This window comes from Plasmodium malariae (genome assembly GCF_900090045.1).
Source record: "Plasmodium malariae genome assembly, chromosome: 12".
Lineage (NCBI taxonomy): Eukaryota > Apicomplexa > Aconoidasida > Haemosporida > Plasmodiidae > Plasmodium > Plasmodium malariae.
The window spans coordinates 336,238-357,889 of NC_041786.1; the positions used below are offsets into that span (position 1 = coordinate 336,238).

The 21,652-nt window shown below is 25.5% G+C and overlaps 4 protein-coding genes across 4 annotated transcripts; 2 read left to right on the forward strand and 2 right to left on the reverse strand.

Moving 5' to 3' along the window:
- Nucleotides 1–1,004: 1,004 nt before the first annotated feature.
- Nucleotides 1,005–5,992, forward strand: PmUG01_12016600 (elongation factor Tu, putative; the record flags this gene model as incomplete). Its single annotated transcript, XM_029006364.1, has 3 exons — nucleotides 1,005–4,729; nucleotides 5,007–5,535; nucleotides 5,930–5,992. 3 exons carry the CDS (start codon nucleotides 1,005–1,007, stop codon nucleotides 5,990–5,992), a joined length of 4,317 nt encoding a protein of 1,438 aa, XP_028862860.1.
- Nucleotides 5,993–6,802: 810 nt separating this feature from the next.
- PmUG01_12016700 (step II splicing factor, putative) lies at nucleotides 6,803–7,630 on the reverse strand (the record flags this gene model as incomplete). Its single annotated transcript, XM_029006365.1, has 2 exons — nucleotides 6,803–7,365; nucleotides 7,567–7,630. 2 exons carry the CDS (start codon nucleotides 7,628–7,630, stop codon nucleotides 6,803–6,805), a joined length of 627 nt encoding a protein of 208 aa, XP_028862861.1.
- Nucleotides 7,631–12,074: 4,444 nt separating this feature from the next.
- On the reverse strand, nucleotides 12,075–14,827 carry PmUG01_12016800 (GTPase, putative; the record flags this gene model as incomplete). The annotated part of the gene is made up of 9 exons (XM_029006366.1): nucleotides 12,075–12,101; nucleotides 12,496–12,561; nucleotides 12,704–12,764; nucleotides 13,209–13,257; nucleotides 13,406–13,445; nucleotides 13,606–13,709; nucleotides 13,892–13,993; nucleotides 14,473–14,582; nucleotides 14,712–14,827. The coding sequence occupies 9 exons, from the start codon at nucleotides 14,825–14,827 to the stop codon at nucleotides 12,075–12,077; spliced, it is 675 nt and encodes a 224-aa protein (XP_028862862.1).
- A 2,525-nt stretch (nucleotides 14,828–17,352) lies between these two features.
- Nucleotides 17,353–21,192, forward strand: PmUG01_12016900 (conserved Plasmodium protein, unknown function; the record flags this gene model as incomplete). Its single annotated transcript, XM_029006368.1, has 2 exons — nucleotides 17,353–17,499; nucleotides 17,698–21,192. The coding sequence occupies 2 exons, from the start codon at nucleotides 17,353–17,355 to the stop codon at nucleotides 21,190–21,192; spliced, it is 3,642 nt and encodes a 1,213-aa protein (XP_028862863.1).
- Nucleotides 21,193–21,652: the final 460 nt, after the last annotated feature.

A 21,652-nucleotide genomic window follows, 5' to 3' on the forward strand; every position in this document is an offset into this window, starting at 1 on the left:
ACATTTAACGTAATTTTATATAAAATAGCGAAACCCGCAGTACAGTTAATATATAATTCAATTTTTTTTTTTTGTCAACGGTGTAGTCATGTTATGCATACATATATATATGTATATATTTATTTATATTTTTTTCTTATCACTTAAGCTAATTTTATAGAACTAATTTGTAGTTTTATTCTTCCATACCTAATTTTGAATATTTTATTTTCTTAAATTCTCGTTCACAACGAATATTGACTGTATGAATAAGCTCCTTCTTATTTTTACTTTTCTTATCTCTCTTCTTATTCTTATTCTTATTCTTATTCTTATTCTTATTCTTATTCTTATTCTTATTCTTATTCTTATTCTTATTCTTATTCTTATTCTTATTCTTATTCTTATTCTTATTCTTATTCTTATTCTTATTCTTATTCTTATTCTTATTCTTATTCTTATTCTTATTCTTATTCTTATTCTTATTCTTATTCTTATTCTTATTCTTATTCTTATTCTTATTCTTATTCTTATTCTTATTCTTATTCTTATTCTTATTCTTATTCTTATTCTTATTCTTATTCTTATTCTTATTCTTATTCTTATTCTTATTCTTATTCTTATTCTTATTCTTATTCTTATTCTTATTCTTATTCTTATTCTTATTCTTATTCTTATTCTTATTCTTATTCTTATTCTTATTCTTATTCTTATTCTTATTCTTTCTCTTTCTCTTTCTCTTTTTTTTTTTTTTTTTTTCTATAGTGTTTGTGTAATTTCTAATTTAATATATTACATTTCATTCTTTATTTTCCCCTCTGTATGTTTTTTTTTCTTTTTTTAGTTCCCCATATGCAGCACCTTTCACTATATATACATATTCTTATATGTTCATATATGTGTATATTTATGCGTTTATATATGCACAAGTGTATGTGTGTATATGGGTATATGCTTATATATAAATATATATATGTATACAAAGCCAATTTTCTTTGTTAAGGCCCTTTTAAATATTTGCTATTATGGATTTGATAAAACACCTTAATGAAAATGACAAAATTCGTAATATCTGCATTTTAGCTCATGTAGACCATGGGAAAACAACCCTTGTTGACAACTTGATCAGTTCTAATAAAATTATAAGTGATAAGAATATTGGGAAAGTGAAATATTTAGATAGTAGAGAAGATGAACAGAAGCGACAAATAACTATGAAGAGCTCAAGTATTCTTTTAAAACATACATACAGTAAACTTTACCTAAGTGAAATATTTAATGATATAACTGATAGTACAAAAGGGGGTAATAATCAGTGCAATGTAAAGAATGAAAATTATGAGATGCATGTCAACCATAAAGAATTTGTAAAAAATGATAATAACGAAAATGCTCTGAAATGCGGAAAGGATTCAATAAATATTGAAAAGGAATGTGGTGATAGCAAGGAAAATGATGAAGAATCCCTTGTACGAACGAGAAATAATAATTATGTTAGTGATAATAACCATAATAATAGTAGAAGCAGTGGCACGCATCTAATTAACATTATCGACACGCCCGGGCATGTCGATTTTTCATCCGAGGTTTCCACGTGTGTAAGAATTTGTGATGGCTCGTTAATTCTAATTGATTGCATAGAAGGTCTATGCAGTCAAACGAAGACTGTTTTAAGGCAAACATGGAAAGAAATGATAAAAAGCATTATAGTAATTAATAAAATAGATAAGTTAATTACTAATCAAAATATGGATAGTATAAGTGCATATGAACATATAAATAATATAATTGAACAAGTGAATGCATATATATATCAATTATATATTGAAGAAAATATGAACAATGAAAATATTGAAACATCAGAATTAGAAAAATATTCATATTCTCCTTTAAAAGGAAATGTATTACTATGTAGTAGTATACATTGCTGGTGTGTTGATATGAATATTTTTTCAATTTTATTTTGTAAAAAAATGAATATAGATTTGAACAATTCTTATAAAATAAAAAAGTACATGTGGAATCAATACTATTTTAATATGAAAGAAAAGAAAATTTTAAAAATACCTAATGATACTAACTATTCATGTAATAATATGAGTACAAAAAAAAAAAAAAAAAAAAATTTGTTTTCTCTAGTTGTTTTGGATTTTCTTTGGAAAATATATGATATTACTACAATAAATAGAGATGATGACAAAATAAAAAAATTATGCTCCGAATTAAATATTTCGGATCAATTCTTAAAAAAAAACCAACAAAATAATTCTGAAAACAATACTTTTATTTTAACTTATATAATGTCCCATTTTTTAAATCTTTCTAGATCCATATTTAATGCATGTATAGAAATGTTTCCTTCTCCAAAATCAATTGATGAAAGTAGACTTTTTAAAATTTTCCCATCTTTATATAATGAAAAAATATACAAGAATATTATTAACTGTTCATTAACTAATGAGTTTACCATTATATATATATCTAAATACATCTGTGCAAATATACATAATAATACCTTAGTAGGATTTAAGGGATTCTATGATAAAAACACATTCCTCTCTATTTGTAGAATTTATTCAGGAATGCTATATCAAAACATGATTTTATATATTTGCGGAAAAAGTATTAAAACTGTCGTTAAAAAAATTTATATATGTATGGGAGGAGATCTTTTACCTATTAATGAAGCATTTGCTGGAAACATTGTAGCTGTATATCTGTCGATTATAAATGATGGTGACCACAGTTGTGTACATAATGACACAAATAGAATAAATGGCTTAAAGGAGCAAGAAATTATTAACATGTCAGATCATAATTTGTGTGAAAAATTTGGACAGCACAACAACGGTTATGTTGGACAAAATGAAAGAGGGGAAGAAGAAAAAGTAGAAGAAGTTAAGGAAGTATTGAAAGAAGAGAAAGAAAAGGACGTCGATGAAGTAGAGGAAGAAGAAACCCTTTTTGAAAACAACAATGGATGCTCTTTAGATAATAAAAAAAAAATTATGAACAGGTCAGGTAATTGCACACCAACAAATAATAAAACAAAAAATACGAATGATCAATTTTGTATTAACACACCTTTAAACATAGGTGGTTCGTGTAATACAGAGGATCTGCAATATTTATCCAACACTTTAATGAAATTAATAAAAAACAAACAGAATAAAAAAGAGCACAATATATTTTTAATGAACAACGATGGCATTTTTTTAAATAAAAATATTACCTTGTCAAGTCAGGAAAATATGGATTCATTTATTTTACCTTTTTCTGACACATCCTCCACAATTTTGCACACAATAATAGAACCAAAAAATATTCAAGACATGAATAAATTTCTTTATGGCTTAATTTTATTATATACATGTGATACATCCATAGACATAGATTTTAACGAGAAGGGTGAATATATTTTAAAATTTTGCGGAGAAATACATATGCAAAAGTGTCTGTCGGACTTCGTCAACATATATAGTAATATAGAAATAAAAACGTCCGATACGAACATATCTATAAGAGAAGGCATAAGTGACAATTACATAAAAGTGAAAAGAAAAAAAAATAAGATACATGATAATTTAAAAGATTTATATAATTATTATTTGAAAATTCATATGGATAGTCATCATAAAATTAGTGAAAATAATAATAATTATAATTATAATAATATGAATGGTGAAATAGCTAAAGACAGTTACAAAATTGTAGCAGGCAACGAAAATTGTAATATTATAAGCAAAGAAAAAAACAGTATTTGTAATAATAATGCTGACGATGGTAATTATTTTACAAAAATGAAAAAAGATGGTTTAGAACATCTGTTTAAAAATATTAATTTAGAAAAAGAAAATCATTTTTTAAATATATTATTTAATTATAGTCATAATACCATATGTCATAAGTTAAATAATAATTCTTTCTACGTTTTTTTGAGCGTACTAGATATGCCAGAAAATATGCTACATTTCTTTGATAAGCATTATTCAAATATACAAACAATTTTAGAAAATAGATCTATATCCCCTTCATTATTAAATTATAGCAAAATAGACCTATCATGTAAAAATGAATATTTTATGTACAAGCAATGTTTAATCAATTTGGAAAAATGTGTTAACGATTTGTGCTTTTCTGATAATATTGATTATGATAATATAATAGAGAACAGGCTGAGTAAATCGATCGTAAGCAGTTCGGTTAAGAGGGAGGAGGGAGAATGGGACAAAGCAGAGGACAAAGAAAAGGAAAAGGTCGCAGAAAGAGATAAGGAGAAAGTTAAGGAAGGGAAAAGTAAAATACATGAACTAAACCAGATCATTAATGAGAATTTGACACATGATTCTAATGACGAAGAATCACAACATAATAACAATGATAGAAATATAATGAATGATTACAATAGTACAGAAAACACCAAAAGGGATAGTAACTATCATAATAATGAAAAAATAAGCAGTTTGAGAAAAAACAAAAACTTCCAATTAGAACTATGGGATATTTGTGTTCAAAATGGTAGTATCACATTATTATATATAAAAAAATACTTTAATAAAAAAAAAAATAATGAATATATACTTGACAATATTTTGACAAATGAAAAATACAAAAATATAATTAATCAAAGATCTTTTGTCGATACATATTTATCAGATACAAATAGTGACATAAATATTTATTTGAATAATATATCTCTTGGATTTAAATTAGCATCCAAATATGGTCCTATTGCTCAGGAACCTATAAGGTAGGATAGAAAACAAAAAATGCATATTTACACGATATGTACAAATATTATACATTCTTTTTCGTTATTCCATGATAAATGTGTACGCATAAGTGTGTACGTTCAAGTGTACGTACATAAATAAAATGTGTACTCAAGTATGTACATATGCATAATCATACATATGTACATGCACATATATTCATATGAAAATGCACACACATGTACATGCACATATATTCATATGAAAATTCACACACATGTACATGCTCGTGTATATACTACTTCTTCCCCCAAGAGGAGCTCTATTCGTAATTGAGGGGTTAATTATTGACGAGGCATCCAATGATGAACCATTTGAAGATGGAAATTCAAAGGATAACTTAGAAGATAAAATAAATGCTGGTAATATTATTGCTTTAATGAAAGAAGCTTGTTTAAATTCAATGCAACAAAATAAACTACGAATTTTTGAACCCATGTTAAGGCTAAATTTAACATGTGAAAGTAATGTACTAGGAAAAGTTTACAATGTATTATTAAAAAGAAGATGTTCTATACTATCAGAAGAAATAAAAGATGGATATTTTTTGTACTGTATAGATGCATATTTACCTTTATTTAATTCTTTTAAATTAGCTGAAGAGTTAAGATCAAAATGCTCAGGTAATGTAATATATGACATTCAATTTAGTCATTGGAATAAATTAAATGAGGACATCTTTTTGTTGAATGACAGCTCATCCGTAATTTATGACGAAGATTTCGACATTAAGTTAACGGATAACACTGCTACCGAAATTGTAAATTATATTAGAAGAGCAAAGGTACGATATAACAATATAAAATAGACAATATAACACGTACATGTAACACTGCCATAAAAGAAGTTACATTAATTTAATCTCCGTAAAAGCTTTATTCACAAGAATGGATGAGCTACATAGAATTGTTCTCATTGAGCACAAAATTTGTATGTACGTATGTATGTATGTGTGTATGTACGTATGTATGTATGTATGTGTATGTATGTATGTATGTATGTGTGTATGTACGTATGTATGTATGTATGTATGTATGTATGTATGTATGTATGTATGTATGTATGTACGTATGTACGTATGTATGTATGTATATATTACGAATGTGTGTATAATAATTTTCAACGTGAATGTAAGTAAAATGATTAAAATTTATAAAATAATTTACTCCTTTTTACAGGGCCTCGAAACGAATGAGAAGATAATACAAAAACCTGAGAAGCAGTGCACCTTAAAAAAATAATGTATTTTATAATGTTAAAATTGATGAAAAACTTATCTATGTGTAACTTATATACAACAACTTTGCTGAATCTTTCTGATATTTATGTAAATCAATTATATTAAAAAAATATTCTGTTTTAATGAACCATCAAATTTGCACCTTTTCATGGCAGATTTACGTATATTATATATATGTAACCTATTTATATTTGACTTTTTTTTTTTTTTTTTTTTTGTTATAGTTTTTGAAAAAACTAAATCATTTAATAATACCAAAATTAACAATTAAAACGTCTGAAAAAATATATCATATTATTTAATAACAAATTTGCATGTCAATTCTTGTTAATTTTTACATTTTTTAATACATCACTGATCAAATAATTTTTTTAATTATAGTATCTAAAAGGGTTTCTTTTAAAGCGCTTTGTTTATTTGAATAGACGTACACTTATGTATATATATATACATACGTGTGCATATAATTCGTTAATTTATGTCGTACACTTTATGCTTTCACAAAGCTGCCAAGATTGCTAAAATGTAAGTTTTGCAGATCTATTTTTATTTCAAAGCTTTTTTTTTCCTTTTTCATTACTTATCACATAAGATTTTATGAATGTATAAATAATCCTTGGGCATAAAATTGTGTATTATACGCACGCACATACACAAAAATAATAATTCCCAGTTGTACATATTTAAAAGTTTTGCACTAAAAAAGTTGATACCATAATTGTATATTCGCATTGTGATGCGAATTTTATGAATAGACAAATTAAATATTTATTCAAAAAAAAATAAAAAAATATATATATACATATAAATATCACAATATTTTATTCAAAAGCGCAGAAATACTGTTATCAACAATGTTTTTTTTCTTCTTTTTTTTCTTCTTTTTTGATTTGCTTAAATTCTTTTTGACACACACGCCATTTGTATTATTAATTTTTGTATTATCACAATCATTGCTTGTGCATATAGAATTTTTATTAACTTTCTTACAACATTTGTACCCCCATTTTTTTTTTTCTATATCATAATATGAACCATAAATGGACTTATGGTTCTTAACAAATAAGTCTTCATTATATTTCGATTTTATAATTAATTTATTATTTATTGCATCAATTCCATTTTGTTCATTTTCACTAAAAGTGATATTAATTTTCTTGTTTGTATTTTCTTTTTTCCTTTCTTTGTTTATATCGTACAGTATATTATTATGCAGGGCGTTTTTATTATCTTCTTCGTTTTTTGTTAACTGCTTTTTTAAAACATACAATTTGTATTGCTCTTCTCTCTTTTTTAAGTATTTTTCTTCTTCTTCTTTTCTTTTTCGTTCGCTTTCTTCAGCTAACCATACTCTTTCTAAATTTTTTATATTCCCTGAAAATTTTGGGTAAGTGAACATTGGTAAACACGCACAAGATGATATAATCATATTTTGCAAATTCAAGGATTGTAAGTATAAGCACATACATATTATGAGAAACTGCACATACTATGCATATATATATATATATATGTGTACATATGTAATACACAAGTGCAACTTTGTCATAATTCATCTCTTTTGGGTAAATGTACCTGGATGAAAATGCTTATGGTTTATAAAGGAAGCACTTTTGTTTCCTATTTTGTTTATCCACATATTTGTTCACAAAATTTATATAATAAAAGGATAAGTAAAAAATATAATAATGGCCGTATTATATGTATTTTTATTTGTATTTTTCATTTTATCTTTTTTTTGTCTCCAAATTGTTTTGCTTTATTTTGCTTTATTTTGCTTTATTTTGCTTTATTTTGCTTTATTTTGCTTTGTTTTGCTTTATTTTGCTTTGTTTTGCTTTGTTTTGCTTTATTTTGCTTTGTTTAGCTTTATTTTGCTTTGCTTTGCTTTGTTTTTCTTTATTTTGCTTTGTTTTTCTTTGTTTTTCTTTATTTTGCTTTGTTTTTCTTTATTTTGCTTTGTTTTTCTTTGTTTTTCTTTATTTTGCTTTGTTTTTCTTTATTTTGCTTTATTTTGCTTTGTTTTTCTTTATTTTGCTTTATTTTGCTTTGTTTTGCTTTTTTTTTTATTTTGTTTCGCTTTATTTTATTTAGCGTTTTACTGTTTCGCCTTATTGTTTTGCTTTATTGAAAATATTATTTTTTTGTTTTTTTTATATAGCGTGGAAACTTTTGCGTTTTGTTTTTGATTTAATTTTTGCTTTTTATTTTAACTAAATCTTGAAAATAAATGTGAAATGAAAGAAAAACTGTGTTATTACGAGTTATATAGTCAAAATGAAATTAACAATTAACCAAATAAACATATAAATAAGCGAAATGAAATAAAAACTTAAAAAATTATGCGAAACAATTGTGAATAATTTTAGAAGGGCAAAAAATGCATTTTACAATAAAATATTAAAAGCTGAATTATTGTGCGACCCTACTAAAAATAAGAAAAAGAAAAGAATCAAATAAGCAAACGAACAAATGAACAGATATACAAATAAATAGTGTTAAAATCGCCGCTAGTAATTTCGAAAAATGTATAATTATACGACGGAAGTTTATATATTATGAATTCTTTCCCAAGCATGGATAATATAGTTGTAGGCGAGTAAGCATTGAATAATACACTTTCACATTCCGACGAATAATTTTCCAAAAAATAGGTCATTTAACATATTTTATACGCAATATAGAATGGTGTATATGTATGTGTGCATATATATGCATACATACATATATGCATACATACATATATACATACATACAAACATTTATGTATATATATATATTTATACTATATCCATGCAATTATATGTTATTTAAATATGCCCCCAAAATGTACAAAGATATATAATGTGTAACACGGAGCACAATAATTAAAGAAAGTATTGCACGAATAGAGCTAAAATAATTCATGTAATAAAATATATAAAGTTTAAATTAACTGCATAAGGCAGTATAAATATTTTACTTACTATAATATATATTTGTTACAAAAAATACAAAAAATACAAAAAAATGAAAGGAAGGAGATGAAGGGGACAGGTATATATTAAAATAAATATATCAAACAGAGCATACTAATAAAGGCGCAAAGCCCTCAAAAAATTATAACGACATATTATTTTTTTTTTAAATGAGCTTTTTTTGAATAGCTTAAATTCTGCGTAAAAACTTTTGCACGCGTGTATTGATAATATATATACATATATGTATATATATATAAATATTTATAGACCTCCGAAATTTTTGTATAATATTTGCCACGATATAGAAACAGGTTACCAGTATAGTTTTATTTTATTTTATTTTTTATTTTTATTTTATCATATTTTATTTTTTTTATTTTATTATATCATATTTTTATTTTATTTTTTTTTCACTTCCCCAAGGTTACAAAATATGTACGCATATTTCCAATATTTGTTAAGATTTTTTAAAAATTTCAATTACACCTTGACAACTATATTTTCTTTCTTCTTTTTTTTTGATATTTCTGTCTATTAATTGTATGCACTCATTACACATATCTGCACACAAGGTATCAAATATCTTTCTGCTTTGATTTGACAATTTTTCATACCTCTTTTTCGTAGAAGGTTTTTTCTTATAAGTAGAACGTTTAAAAAAGCTTTCGAGATATTTCTCCTTATTTGTTAATATAAGTGACAAAAGATAAATACACGTATTCCAAACACGTCGTACAAAGAGCTCATATAAATTGAACTGTTTCATATTCTTTTGCAAATACTTAAATATATTATAAACCATAAGAATATATCTATACCTATGCAGTTTGCATTCATGATACTATAAATCTTGAACATCCTTTCGTAATATCTTTTCTTATAAATTATTCATCAAAAGGTCTAATAACTGATAGGTAAGCTGACTATTATGATCTTTACTCATTGAACGTAATGTAGACAAATCCATATTTTTTAATTCTTTTTCTGATAAATTCCCCCTTATAAGTATGTTCTCTATTTCTAAATCATTTTCATTTTGTTTAGTTGCTTTTCCCTTTTTTAACATAATCCTTACTTAATTTGCAATATTTGTTAAAGCAATATTATTTGAATTATATGCATTCTCAACCTTTAATTTTTCAGTTGTTTTATTTGAAGACTGACATAAATATCTTGCACATCTGTTACTCACTTGTAGTTCTGAAAGGGGCCCTCTTTTGATATGTGCATATATTCTATAGGATAAAATTTTTTAAAAAAGTTCAAAATTGTGTTTATTGTGAGTCCTTCCTATACGTGCACATTATACTTTGGAAGGAAGTGGAACATATAAGTACATGTATATATGTAAGTATAGGTATATGTACGTATATGTTCCTATATGTGCGTATATGTATACGTATGCGTATGCACACGTATGTATAATTCTCATTTATGAACGTGTATTTTTTCCTTATCATACTGGTATCAACCAACAAATAAAAACAGCTTCAGCTACAAGAGAATGTATGGGTCAGGTAAATCTTAAAAAAGTTTTACGCTCAGTTTTTTTCCCTTTAACATCACATACTTTGGTTGACGAATTTTTAATAGTACAATTTTTCTTCATTAATGATTTGAAACCTGCATTTTACTATTTATTGCCTTGCAAGAACCTATATTTTATTATTTTCTTATTTTTCAAAAGCTAGAAGAAAATTATCCACTTCTTAACATTATAGTGTTGCTTTATCCTTTTGCACTTAAAAAATGTACATATAAAAAGAACATATTTTGACAAATAATAATTTTTCAAATTTTAACGTAAAAACCAAAATAAAAATATAGAAAGAAAAAAAAAAAAAAAAAAAAAAAAAACAAGAATTATAATAGAGTATCCTGAAGCTAAGCTTCTATACCTTACTAATCAGAAATTTTTTTTAAAAAAAAACCATTTTTTTTTCATCAATGTTACATATATTTTTGCAAAATTTAATATAGGTAATATGTAATAATTAATAATATTAATTCTTTTAAAACTACTCTATTATATTAATCTTAAGACCGTATGTTAAATGTATATATATATATATATATATATATATATTTTTTTTTAAGTATATAAAAAAGGTGCTTTTTTTTTTTTTTCCCTTTAAATATGATAAATTGCTATATTTTAAAAAATTATATTTTATATATAAATTGTTCTATTTTAAAAAACAATTAAAGCAGATTATTCTTTTCTATATTCTAGAATAATAAAATTTGCTTAACACTTTTTTTTTTTTTTTTTGTTATTAAAAATACCTCTTTCTTCTTGCAACCAACTTTCTGAGATGAACTATATATTTATGTTATCCTTAACGAATTTCTTATTTGAATGCAAAGAAAATAAAACTGTAAATTAAGAACACCAAAGAAGGAAAAGGGGATGATTAACAGGAAAGAAAAAGAGCTAATTATTATTTATTATTTGTCATATATATATTTATATATCTGCATATTTGCAAATTTGTATATCTTTTTAATGATTTCTTTCTTCTTCATCATGGACAAAAAGAAACAGCTTCAATTTTTTGTAGTTTGTTCTGTTGTAAACAAAAAATTTATAGTAAAAAATGGCTTGTTCAGCATGACTAAAACTACTATAACAGTATTTGTATGCATGCATGTATATACATATATATGCCATGTTTTTTGTATATTTAATTTTCATTAAACAATGGTCTCTTTTTCACTCTAATGCAAATGTGTTTTGCATTCATATTAATAATAATTTTAATTAAAAATAATGTAAAAAAGAAAAAAATAAAAAATATAATAAATTCAAAAATAAATGAATAAATATGGTGTTAAAAAGGAAGTGCACCTAAAATAAAACGCGAAATTGTACTTGCAGCGCTACAAAAAAGGGAGTTCTGACGTCATAACTATTGATAAATGAAGTTGATACATGTGTGTACAAATACATATATATTTTTTCTCTGTTAAACATTTAAAATGTTTATTTCCCCTTATCTTTAAATAACTAGGCATATAAAAAGTCGGTTATGCGAACACTTTCTTTTTACATAATTTGAATTGTTTTAAAAATTAAAAAGGAAAGAAAATTTTTCATAGCCTTCTGTACTCATGCCAATAAGATCAACTTTCTGACGACTCAGACCCTGACTGAAAAAGGAATAATATGTAGAATGAGCATATTTTACATGTGTACATATATGTGCCAACTTGAGTACATATACAGTTGAACATTAAAATGAACTTTATAATACTCAGAAACAAAAAAAAGTGCTAACAGGATAAAAGTAATAAGCAGGTAGACACATTAACATATATGTAAAACTACGCAATACAAAGGGGTGTATAAATTATATTTAATATGGTAATATTTCAAAAAAAAAAAAAAAAAAAAATTCGATAAATACAATAAAATGGTGCAATTATTTAATAGTAATTTTCTTTTTTTTTTTTTTTTTTTTTTTTTTGGTTATAATTATCATATGCTTTATTCTTTGTCGCATTTGTATATATATATATATGTATATATATTTTTTTTTATTACGTCTTCTATATCATATTTCCACAAGTTCGTGTTATTGTAAACCATATTAACCATGTGCAAGAACAGCTAAAAGTTGAAAAAACAAAATTTACTATTGTTATTTCCATAATTATTCCGATATATTATTTAATTATATTAACTGTTCATCTCGTAGTTCTTATTAATATGTAGAATAATTTTGCAGAAATAAAAAAAATAATCTTTTAACCTTTTTAACGTTTTTTCCTGTAAAGGCTGATGTTAGCCACAACTGAACCATGTTTTCGTTGCTTTTTAAGGGGAAAAATGAAACTTCCGTATGGGTATATTTATGCACATATATATATAAGCACACACATATAAACATACACACACACGTATAAGCATACACACACACATATAAGCATACACACAAACATATAAGCATACACACACACATATAAGCATACACACACACATATAAGCATACACACACACATATAAGCATACACACACACATATAAGCATACACACACACATATAAGCATACACACACATATATAAGCATACACACACACATATAAACATACACACACACATATAAACATAAGCACACACATATATACATAAGCACACATACATACATATATATATATATATATATATTTGTATGCGCTTACGTATGAATGTATTTTCATTTTTAAGATATAGCACAAAATATAAACTGCTTCAATGAACAATACTAAAAAGCTTACGCGAAGTTTTCAGCTTGCCTAACTAACTCGGAGTCTTCACTTGCTAAATCTAGCGCACGTACAAAAGCAGAGTCATACGTGTATTTTTATGCACATATGTATATATGCATATATATACATATGTTTACGTATATATAGGTGTGCGTACATATATATACGTGTATGTATATTAGCTCAGCTTTGGAAGGAATTCCTACCAGATTTATTACCAACAAGGGTTATAAATGGTTTTAGTGTCTAAAAAATAGAAAGTAAAAAATAAATAAATAAAAATTAAATCAGTGAATAAAAAAAAAGAGGTATATATATAAGAATTAGACGCACGAAAAAGTACTAAGGCATAAAAATATGCGGTAAATAGAAAAAAGAAGAATATTCCATAATTTTTCATAATTACGTAATATCTCTCATATACACTTGACATGTTTAAATAAACCGTTTTAACATATTCAAGTGTTGAAGGGTTTGTAAGATCAAAAACGAGAAAATAAGCCATCCTCCCTGAAAAAAAAAAAAAAAAAAGTAAATACACACACACAAATCATGTTTTATAAACATCAATTATGTGTACATATTTAGGTTAATATTATAGAATTTTTATTTTTTCGACAATAGAAATATCTCATAGCATTATAAACAACTGCAAAAATTAAAAAATAATGAATATTTTCTTTTTTTTTAACCATAGCTAATTGAATTATATTTATCTTCTGTTTTAAAAGGAATGGATGGCTTTTCAAAGAAACTGAATACTGGATTTCTCGTGGTGTTACTATTGGTTGTTACTGTGAAGAATTATATTTTAAATTTTCATTTTGTTAAGAATTTTAAAATATAAGAATAGACAAGCGCATTAGCATATGTTTTCTGAACAGAGCATACTTTTCTTTCGTTGAGAGAACGAAATAGTTTTGCAGTTACTTGTGTTGGCGTGCACAATACAACCATGCGCAGGTATACATATATATATATATGTACGTATGTATGTAAGTACGTATGTATGTAAGTACGTATGTATGTAAGTACGTATGTATGTAAGTACGTATGTATGTAAGTACGTATGTATGTAAGTACGTATGTATGTAAGTACGTATGTATGTAAGTACGTATGTATGTAAGTACGTATGTATGCAAGTACGTATGTATGCAAGTACGTATGTATGTAAGTACGTATGTATGTAAGCATGTATGTATGTGTGCGCATTTGTCCGACTCATTCATATACATGAAGCCAAGTATTTTTATTTCGAAAAGATAAGTATACTTTCTTTCCTTAGCATATTTGTGAAAATATTTATGTCTACATCAACGGAGGTGTCTTCTATTTCAACGCAGAAAGTTCGGTTCTTGTCCTTGTGCACCTTATAATACACCCTTCAAAATTTTTAAAAGATTATTTTGTAATATATGTATATATTTCCGTAAGTATAATTATTTTATATGTACATGTTTATGTATGTACGCGTCTGAGTTCATATGTTCTTGCGTTTATATTTGCATTACATGGGCATATCTGTATGAGCGTATTTGCTGAAAACTTCGTTATTCATGATGGAATTTATTAGGGATGTCTTTCCAGTGTTTATATAACCAATAACTGTGAGCTGTAATAAAATCATCCTTCATTTTATTTATTTCAAAGAAATAAAATTTATGATTATCTCTTCGATGGATTGGTTGTCTTATAAGCCCTTCAAAAAGTGAGAAGGGGCATAGAGCAAGTGCACATATGTGTACATATATATAAAAACATACATATATATGTACATGTATGTAACTAATGAAGCACATATGTGGTAAAATATAAGCATTAAGCTATTCAGTAAACTAGCAGATAAGATAATATCATTCAATACTTGTTAATTTACTTGGGAATAATTAAATTTGAAAAATAAAATACACTATTTTGAATAAAATTATCAGCGTTATACTGAACTTTCGGATTTTATAATTTTCATTTCGTACATATACACACATGTAACGTGTGTGTACGCGTATATTTTACTTTATTTTGCTTCACTGTATTTTGCTTCACTGTATTTTGCTTCACTGTATTTTGCTTTACTGTATTTTGCTTTACTTTATTTTGCTTTATTTTATTCTATTTTTTTTTTTTTTAAGATAATTACTTAAATTGTAATATTTTTCGTAACAGCGTAAAGTTATGAAAAGTGTAATTTTCCCCTTATTTTTATCTTTTTTTTTTTCTTTTTTTCTTTTTCCTCATTAATAAATTTATACAAATATAAGTAATTCGTAAATGATACTTATACATACATTTCAAATAAAAAAAAAATAATAATTCTTGAAAAAGTCTGCTAGGTCTATGGTAACTAATGAAAATTACACCAGTTTGTTTAGCTCATCAACATATATGTAAGCGCACAAATGTACACATCATTTGGTATACATAATTGTATAAAAAAAATTAAATCAAATCAAATCAAATCAAACCAAACCAAATCAAACCAAACCAAATCAAATCAAATCAAATCAAATCAAATCAAATCAAATCAAATCAAACCAAACCAAATCAAATCAAATCAAATCAAATCAAATCAAACCAAACCAAATCAAATCAAACCAAATCAAATCAAATCAAACCAAATCAAATCAAATCAAATCAAATCACATAACATTATAACATTAAATGTTGACAATATATGAATTACATATCTGTACATAATAACGCGAAATGTAGGTATTATGTACATTTTTTAATTTATTTGTAATAAATTCATTTTTTTTGGAAATTTTAAGAGGAAAAATTGTCTTCTCGCACGTGTTCCATTGTTTTATTATTTTATTTATCATATCGTACCTTACCATATATGATTTATTTTATTTTCACTTTTATGTTGCTAATGTTAAAGAGGTCCCATTTTGCAAAAAAAATTTTTTTAGGCAAAATAAAATGTGAGCTTAACAGATGAAATGAAAAAATTAATGGAGGCTTTTTTTTTCTTCATTATGCTTCAAGCATGCATGCCTATTTATTTTTCAGTTAGACATCAATAAAATTAATGAATTAAAGAATTAAAAAATTAGTATATTAGCATATTAATAAATTACGTCATAACCTGAGGCATAAAAATGGGCTTAAATGTAAGCGCAAAATACACATAATGCTATTTGCATACGTCTGTACGACTATACGTTTATACGACTATACGTTTATACGAGTATATGTTTATATGAATATACGTTTATACGAGTATATGTTTATATGAATATACGTTTATACGATATATGTTTATATGATATACTTATACGATTATATGTTTATATGACTATACGTTTATACGATTATATGTTTATATGACTATACGTTTATACCATCATACGTCTATACGACTATACGTTTATACCATTTTACGTCTATACGACTACACGTTTATGCTCCACAAAGAACGAAGTTAAAAAAAAAAAAAAAGATCCAATTTTTAGCTGAGTTCAAATGCATATTATTAGGAAAAATATAAGGCTAAACCTTCAACAAACATGCTGTTATAAGCACATTTTTGTGTTAACTCATTTGTATTCGTGTTTGTCCATATTATCTTGCATGTATTCTCATTTTCATTTTCATATGCTGGAAATACTTGCTCAAAGAAGTCAAGACTTGTAAAAAACATTTTTCCAAAAATTTTCTATACATTTACATAAAGCCAAAAAGTCTTCAAAATTCATTATGAAAAACTCATTATATAAACAAAAACTACATAGAATTTCTACTATTTTATTTGTAACACTATATTTTTATCAAAATTTTTATTACATCATATTTAAACAAAAGAAGTACATATTTAACATTTTTTTCTTTTTTTCTTTTTATATTGGCATATTTTTAGGGAGGATTGGACACTAAAAGCTTGATTGAGGTAATGTATATATATATATGTAAATTTTTTTGCAGTGATATTATGCATATGTAGCTCACTCTATGCACTGAATATATAGTAGTTTACACAACATATTGTATGTATGATCTACGTGGTATGCACATATATATACATATATATATATATATATATATATATATATATATATATATATATATATATATATATACATATATATATATATATATATATTTGTGTTTGTACGTGGGTGTACTACCTCCCTTTAGGAAAGAGACACTTGGATGAAAAAGTACGAACAGATTGAATTAGAGCATTCAATTTTGAAGAAAACATTACAGAAATTTACAAACCATTCTAGTGATAAAAATGGGCAAGAGCGAAATGATGAAATATTTATGAGAGATGTTTCAATGAAATATAAGTACATGGTAATTAAAAAAATATTCCCATTTTATCTAAGCTACGTACATACTAATATATTATTGATTATTTACCGTTACATGTCTCCGTACTTTACTTAAAAATATAGCTATATACTTAACTGCATCCTGAAATAATAATTATCATGTGCACCTAAAAACTTTACTCCTCTTTTTTCTTTCTCTACTTACTACCTCCACACACAGGAGAATCAGTGCGAATTTCTAAACGTTAATTTAAATATTCTAAGTCTGGAAAAAGAGAAAGAGGTTAAAAAAAACAGAGAGCTGCAAAAAATTATTAACAAACAAAAAAAAGAAATAGATGGGTATAAAAAAATTTTAGAAAAATTGAAAAGTATAATTATATCATTTAAAAAGAAGAAAGATGAAGCAGAAAGTAAAATTTGTTCTATGATAGACAATAACTTAGAGACAAAGAATGATAATAATTTACTAAAAGAAATAATAAAAATAAATGATAGACTTAATGATGTTAATAAGAAAGTAAATGAACAAGTAATAGTCGAATTAGAAAATACAAGAAATAAATTATGTATAGCCAATAATAAAATTAAGAATTTTTTTCAAATTATTACTAACATAAGTGACAGATATTTGAAGTGTAAAAAAGAAAAGGACAAAACGTTACTAGCAACGTTAAAAATTAATGAACAACTTACAGAAGAACTAAGAAAAAAAAAAGCCATAGAAAATTATAATATTCAATGGAAAGTCAAATTAGAAGAATTTAATGCACTCAACGTTTTGCTAAACTATTATGAAGTAAAATATAAAGTGAGCAACGCGAATAGGCACTTAGTCTTGAAGTACATTAACTCGATATCAAGCTCTTCCCCGATAGAGGGCATTAAAAGGGGAAAAAGTAATGGCGTCCTTGGAAGCAGTGATGGTAGTTGCGCCTATAATAGCCGTAATAATATCTTCAATCTAGAGGATGAAAAGGCAGTGAACAGTCTTCTCTTCCACCATCTGTGCAACATTTATAACACAGAAAGAAGTAAACAAAAAGAGGAAGTCACATACGATGAACAGATGAACCTATTAAAAGAGAAAATTCTAACTGAGTACATTTCAAAGACGAACCCACAAAAAGAAAACATGCTTCCTATTAGTATGCCTACAATGGAAAATGAAAAAAAAGACTTAACTACCTCAGAAGCATTTGCCCTTAGCAAATTAAGCTTTTCAAATATTGTAGAAATCCTATATTGCAACATGAAAATAGTGAATGATATTATGGACTGTGTAAATATGTCCTTGCTCCTTTTGATATATATACGCGATACGTATTTAAAAGAAATAATTACAAACATTAATGATCATCCTTCTTATGTCCTATCCTTAGAAAAGGGTAGTATTAGGTTTGGCATTTATTTTTCAATAACACTCTGTAATTTTCTTGTATGTATAATAAAATATGTCCAAATTATTAAAAGCGCGAATAGATATAATAACATCCAATTGTTACAAGATGATAGACTTGCCAACATATTTTGTCTATCTAAATATATATTAGAACAGTTTATGGAAAAAATTAAATTCAAATTGTTCTCTAATAACATTGATTACTCAACACTTAATATGTTAACTAGTATGCTAATAGATATGCACAACACACTGTTTATTACCCATGTGCAATTAGATAAACCGGATGATAGAAAAATGGAGGAAAAGAGTTACCAGTCAAAGCGGCATGCGATATACGAAAAGGAGAGGTACAAAATGACTACGAAAATATACAGTAACCACGAAATGGATGAAAATGGAGAAATCGACCATATTTACTATATTGAAAAGAATAACCAAATGAACGATAAGGAAAAGGAGATAAAATCCAAGGACGTGCGAGAAATGAATACAAACGAAACTGTATCTTCATTCGAGATGTTCTGCTTTTTGAACACCGCCAGTGCAGTTAGCATCCTCCTGATAATTGATAAGGACACATATGTCCATTTTTCCAACGAAGTTGACTTAAATATACAAATGGAGATAATTATAAAATGTGAGGAGGTACTAAAACTAATAAAGACACCACAAAAAATTCTCAATTTTCATTTTATGACTAAGCAGTACAAAATTTCATTTAAAAATTTTATAAGGTACACAGAAAAGTACAAAGAGGTACTCATCAATAACATAAGTAACACAAATAATGAAAAATGGGGAAAAGAATTAAGCAGTACAATAAGTAAAACAAGTAACTACATTTTAAAAGAATTAAAAACCATTTTAGAAAGTTCTAATATTTATTCAATTGATATACAAGAAAAGAAAAAATTATTTATTTTCAAAATTTTTGAAAAATATATAGAAATTTACAATAACGTAATGTCGAAAAAAAACAAAAGGATAATAGAACCTAAGGACTTAGAAGAGAAGGAGGGGGTGATAAAAAAATTAGAGGAAAAAGTAATGTCATGCACAAATACAATTCAAATGCTAGAAAAGAATATTAATATTTTAACAATTAGAGAAGAAAAATTTAATAAAATAAAAATGGACTTTGACATTTTAAAAAAAGAAAAAAATGAATATTTAAGTATTATTACTGATTTACGAAAAAGCAAAAATGAAAGTTTAAATGAAATTACTTATATTTCTAAAAATTACAACGAACTGAAGAATAAATACAATGAGTTATTAAAAAATTATGAACAAAAAAAAAAGTATATAGGGTCTACCAAAAACTTCGAACAATCAAATCTAGACATTTATTATATGAAAAGAATTATAAATAACTTATATTATGAAAATTTCTTGACAAAAATAAATAAACATTACTATCTATTTGATCAAAAAATTAATTATTACAATGATTTATATCTTGATTCTTTAGCAATAAATTTTAATCACTCCTTAGAAAATGAAAATCCTCCAAAAGAAACTAATGAAATTAATAGCAACGAAGTGGATTCTCCAAACAATACGAGGGAAATAAAAAATGAAAAAAAAAAAAAAAAAATTACCTTAAATGAGAATCAACTTCTTCAAGATAATAATACCTTTTTTTCTAATACAAAACATTCAATGTTATATGATGATATTTATAACTGTGAAATAATTAAAAGCAAATTAAAAAGATGCAAAACGGATTATTTTAAAAATAAATTGTATCAAACGACATTAAGCAGTTCTTTTATTCCACGTGAAAATAATAAATCAATTCAACATATTGTTGACATCATTGAATCTTACAAAATTTTAAAAAACGATATATTCACACAAATACTGAATACACCTATTGGTAGTATTAATGACCAAACAAATACTGGAAGTAGCAGCAAAGGGCACTCTCAAAAGTGCGCCCAAAAGTTAGCTCAAGAGAGGGCTCATGTGTACAGCAAATTAAAATCCCTCAAAAGTGTAGTAAATAATTTTTACACTACGAATAAGTTAGCAAAATTTAATGATGCGGTTTCACTTCAAGATAGCATGCTGCGTATTTCTATTCAGGGAAAAAAAGAAGCCGATGAAAGGGTAGTAGCCGGTAGAGAAGCACAGCGAGGGGATGTAGTAGCTAACGTGGAAGCCAGAAATGGAGGGGATGATTCAAGTAATAGAACTAAGGATGGACGTATCCCTTTTGAACATGTGACAACTCTCCCAAGCTGTAATAAGATTATACTAAATGAAAACTCATTTTCTTATTTAATTCAAAATGTATTTAATTTGTAAAAAAAAAAAAAAAAAAAAAAAAAAAATTATCATCCACCTAATTAACAACACGTCATTTTACTGAGCATTATTTGTTGTATCAATTTGTGTATTTATTTTGTACATTTTTGTATCTTCTTACATTTCTATTTGCTTATTTTTTTTAATTTTTACCTAAGCATTTGTTTTATTATTTTATTTTATTTTATCTTATTTTTTTTTTTTTTTATTTTATTTTATTTTTTATTTTGTATAACACTTACAATAATACATTTACGATATTTACCTTTGGGCGTACAATAACGCACTATACTTCCTTTCATTTGTTTATGAGACCTACCATAATCAATGAATGTACTTGAAAAACTTTATTCGCCCATAATAGTGATTAACTTTACATACTAGTGTGCAGCTAATACATATTATACTGTAACAATACTTTAATATACGCCAATATAACACAAAAATAATATATTACTAT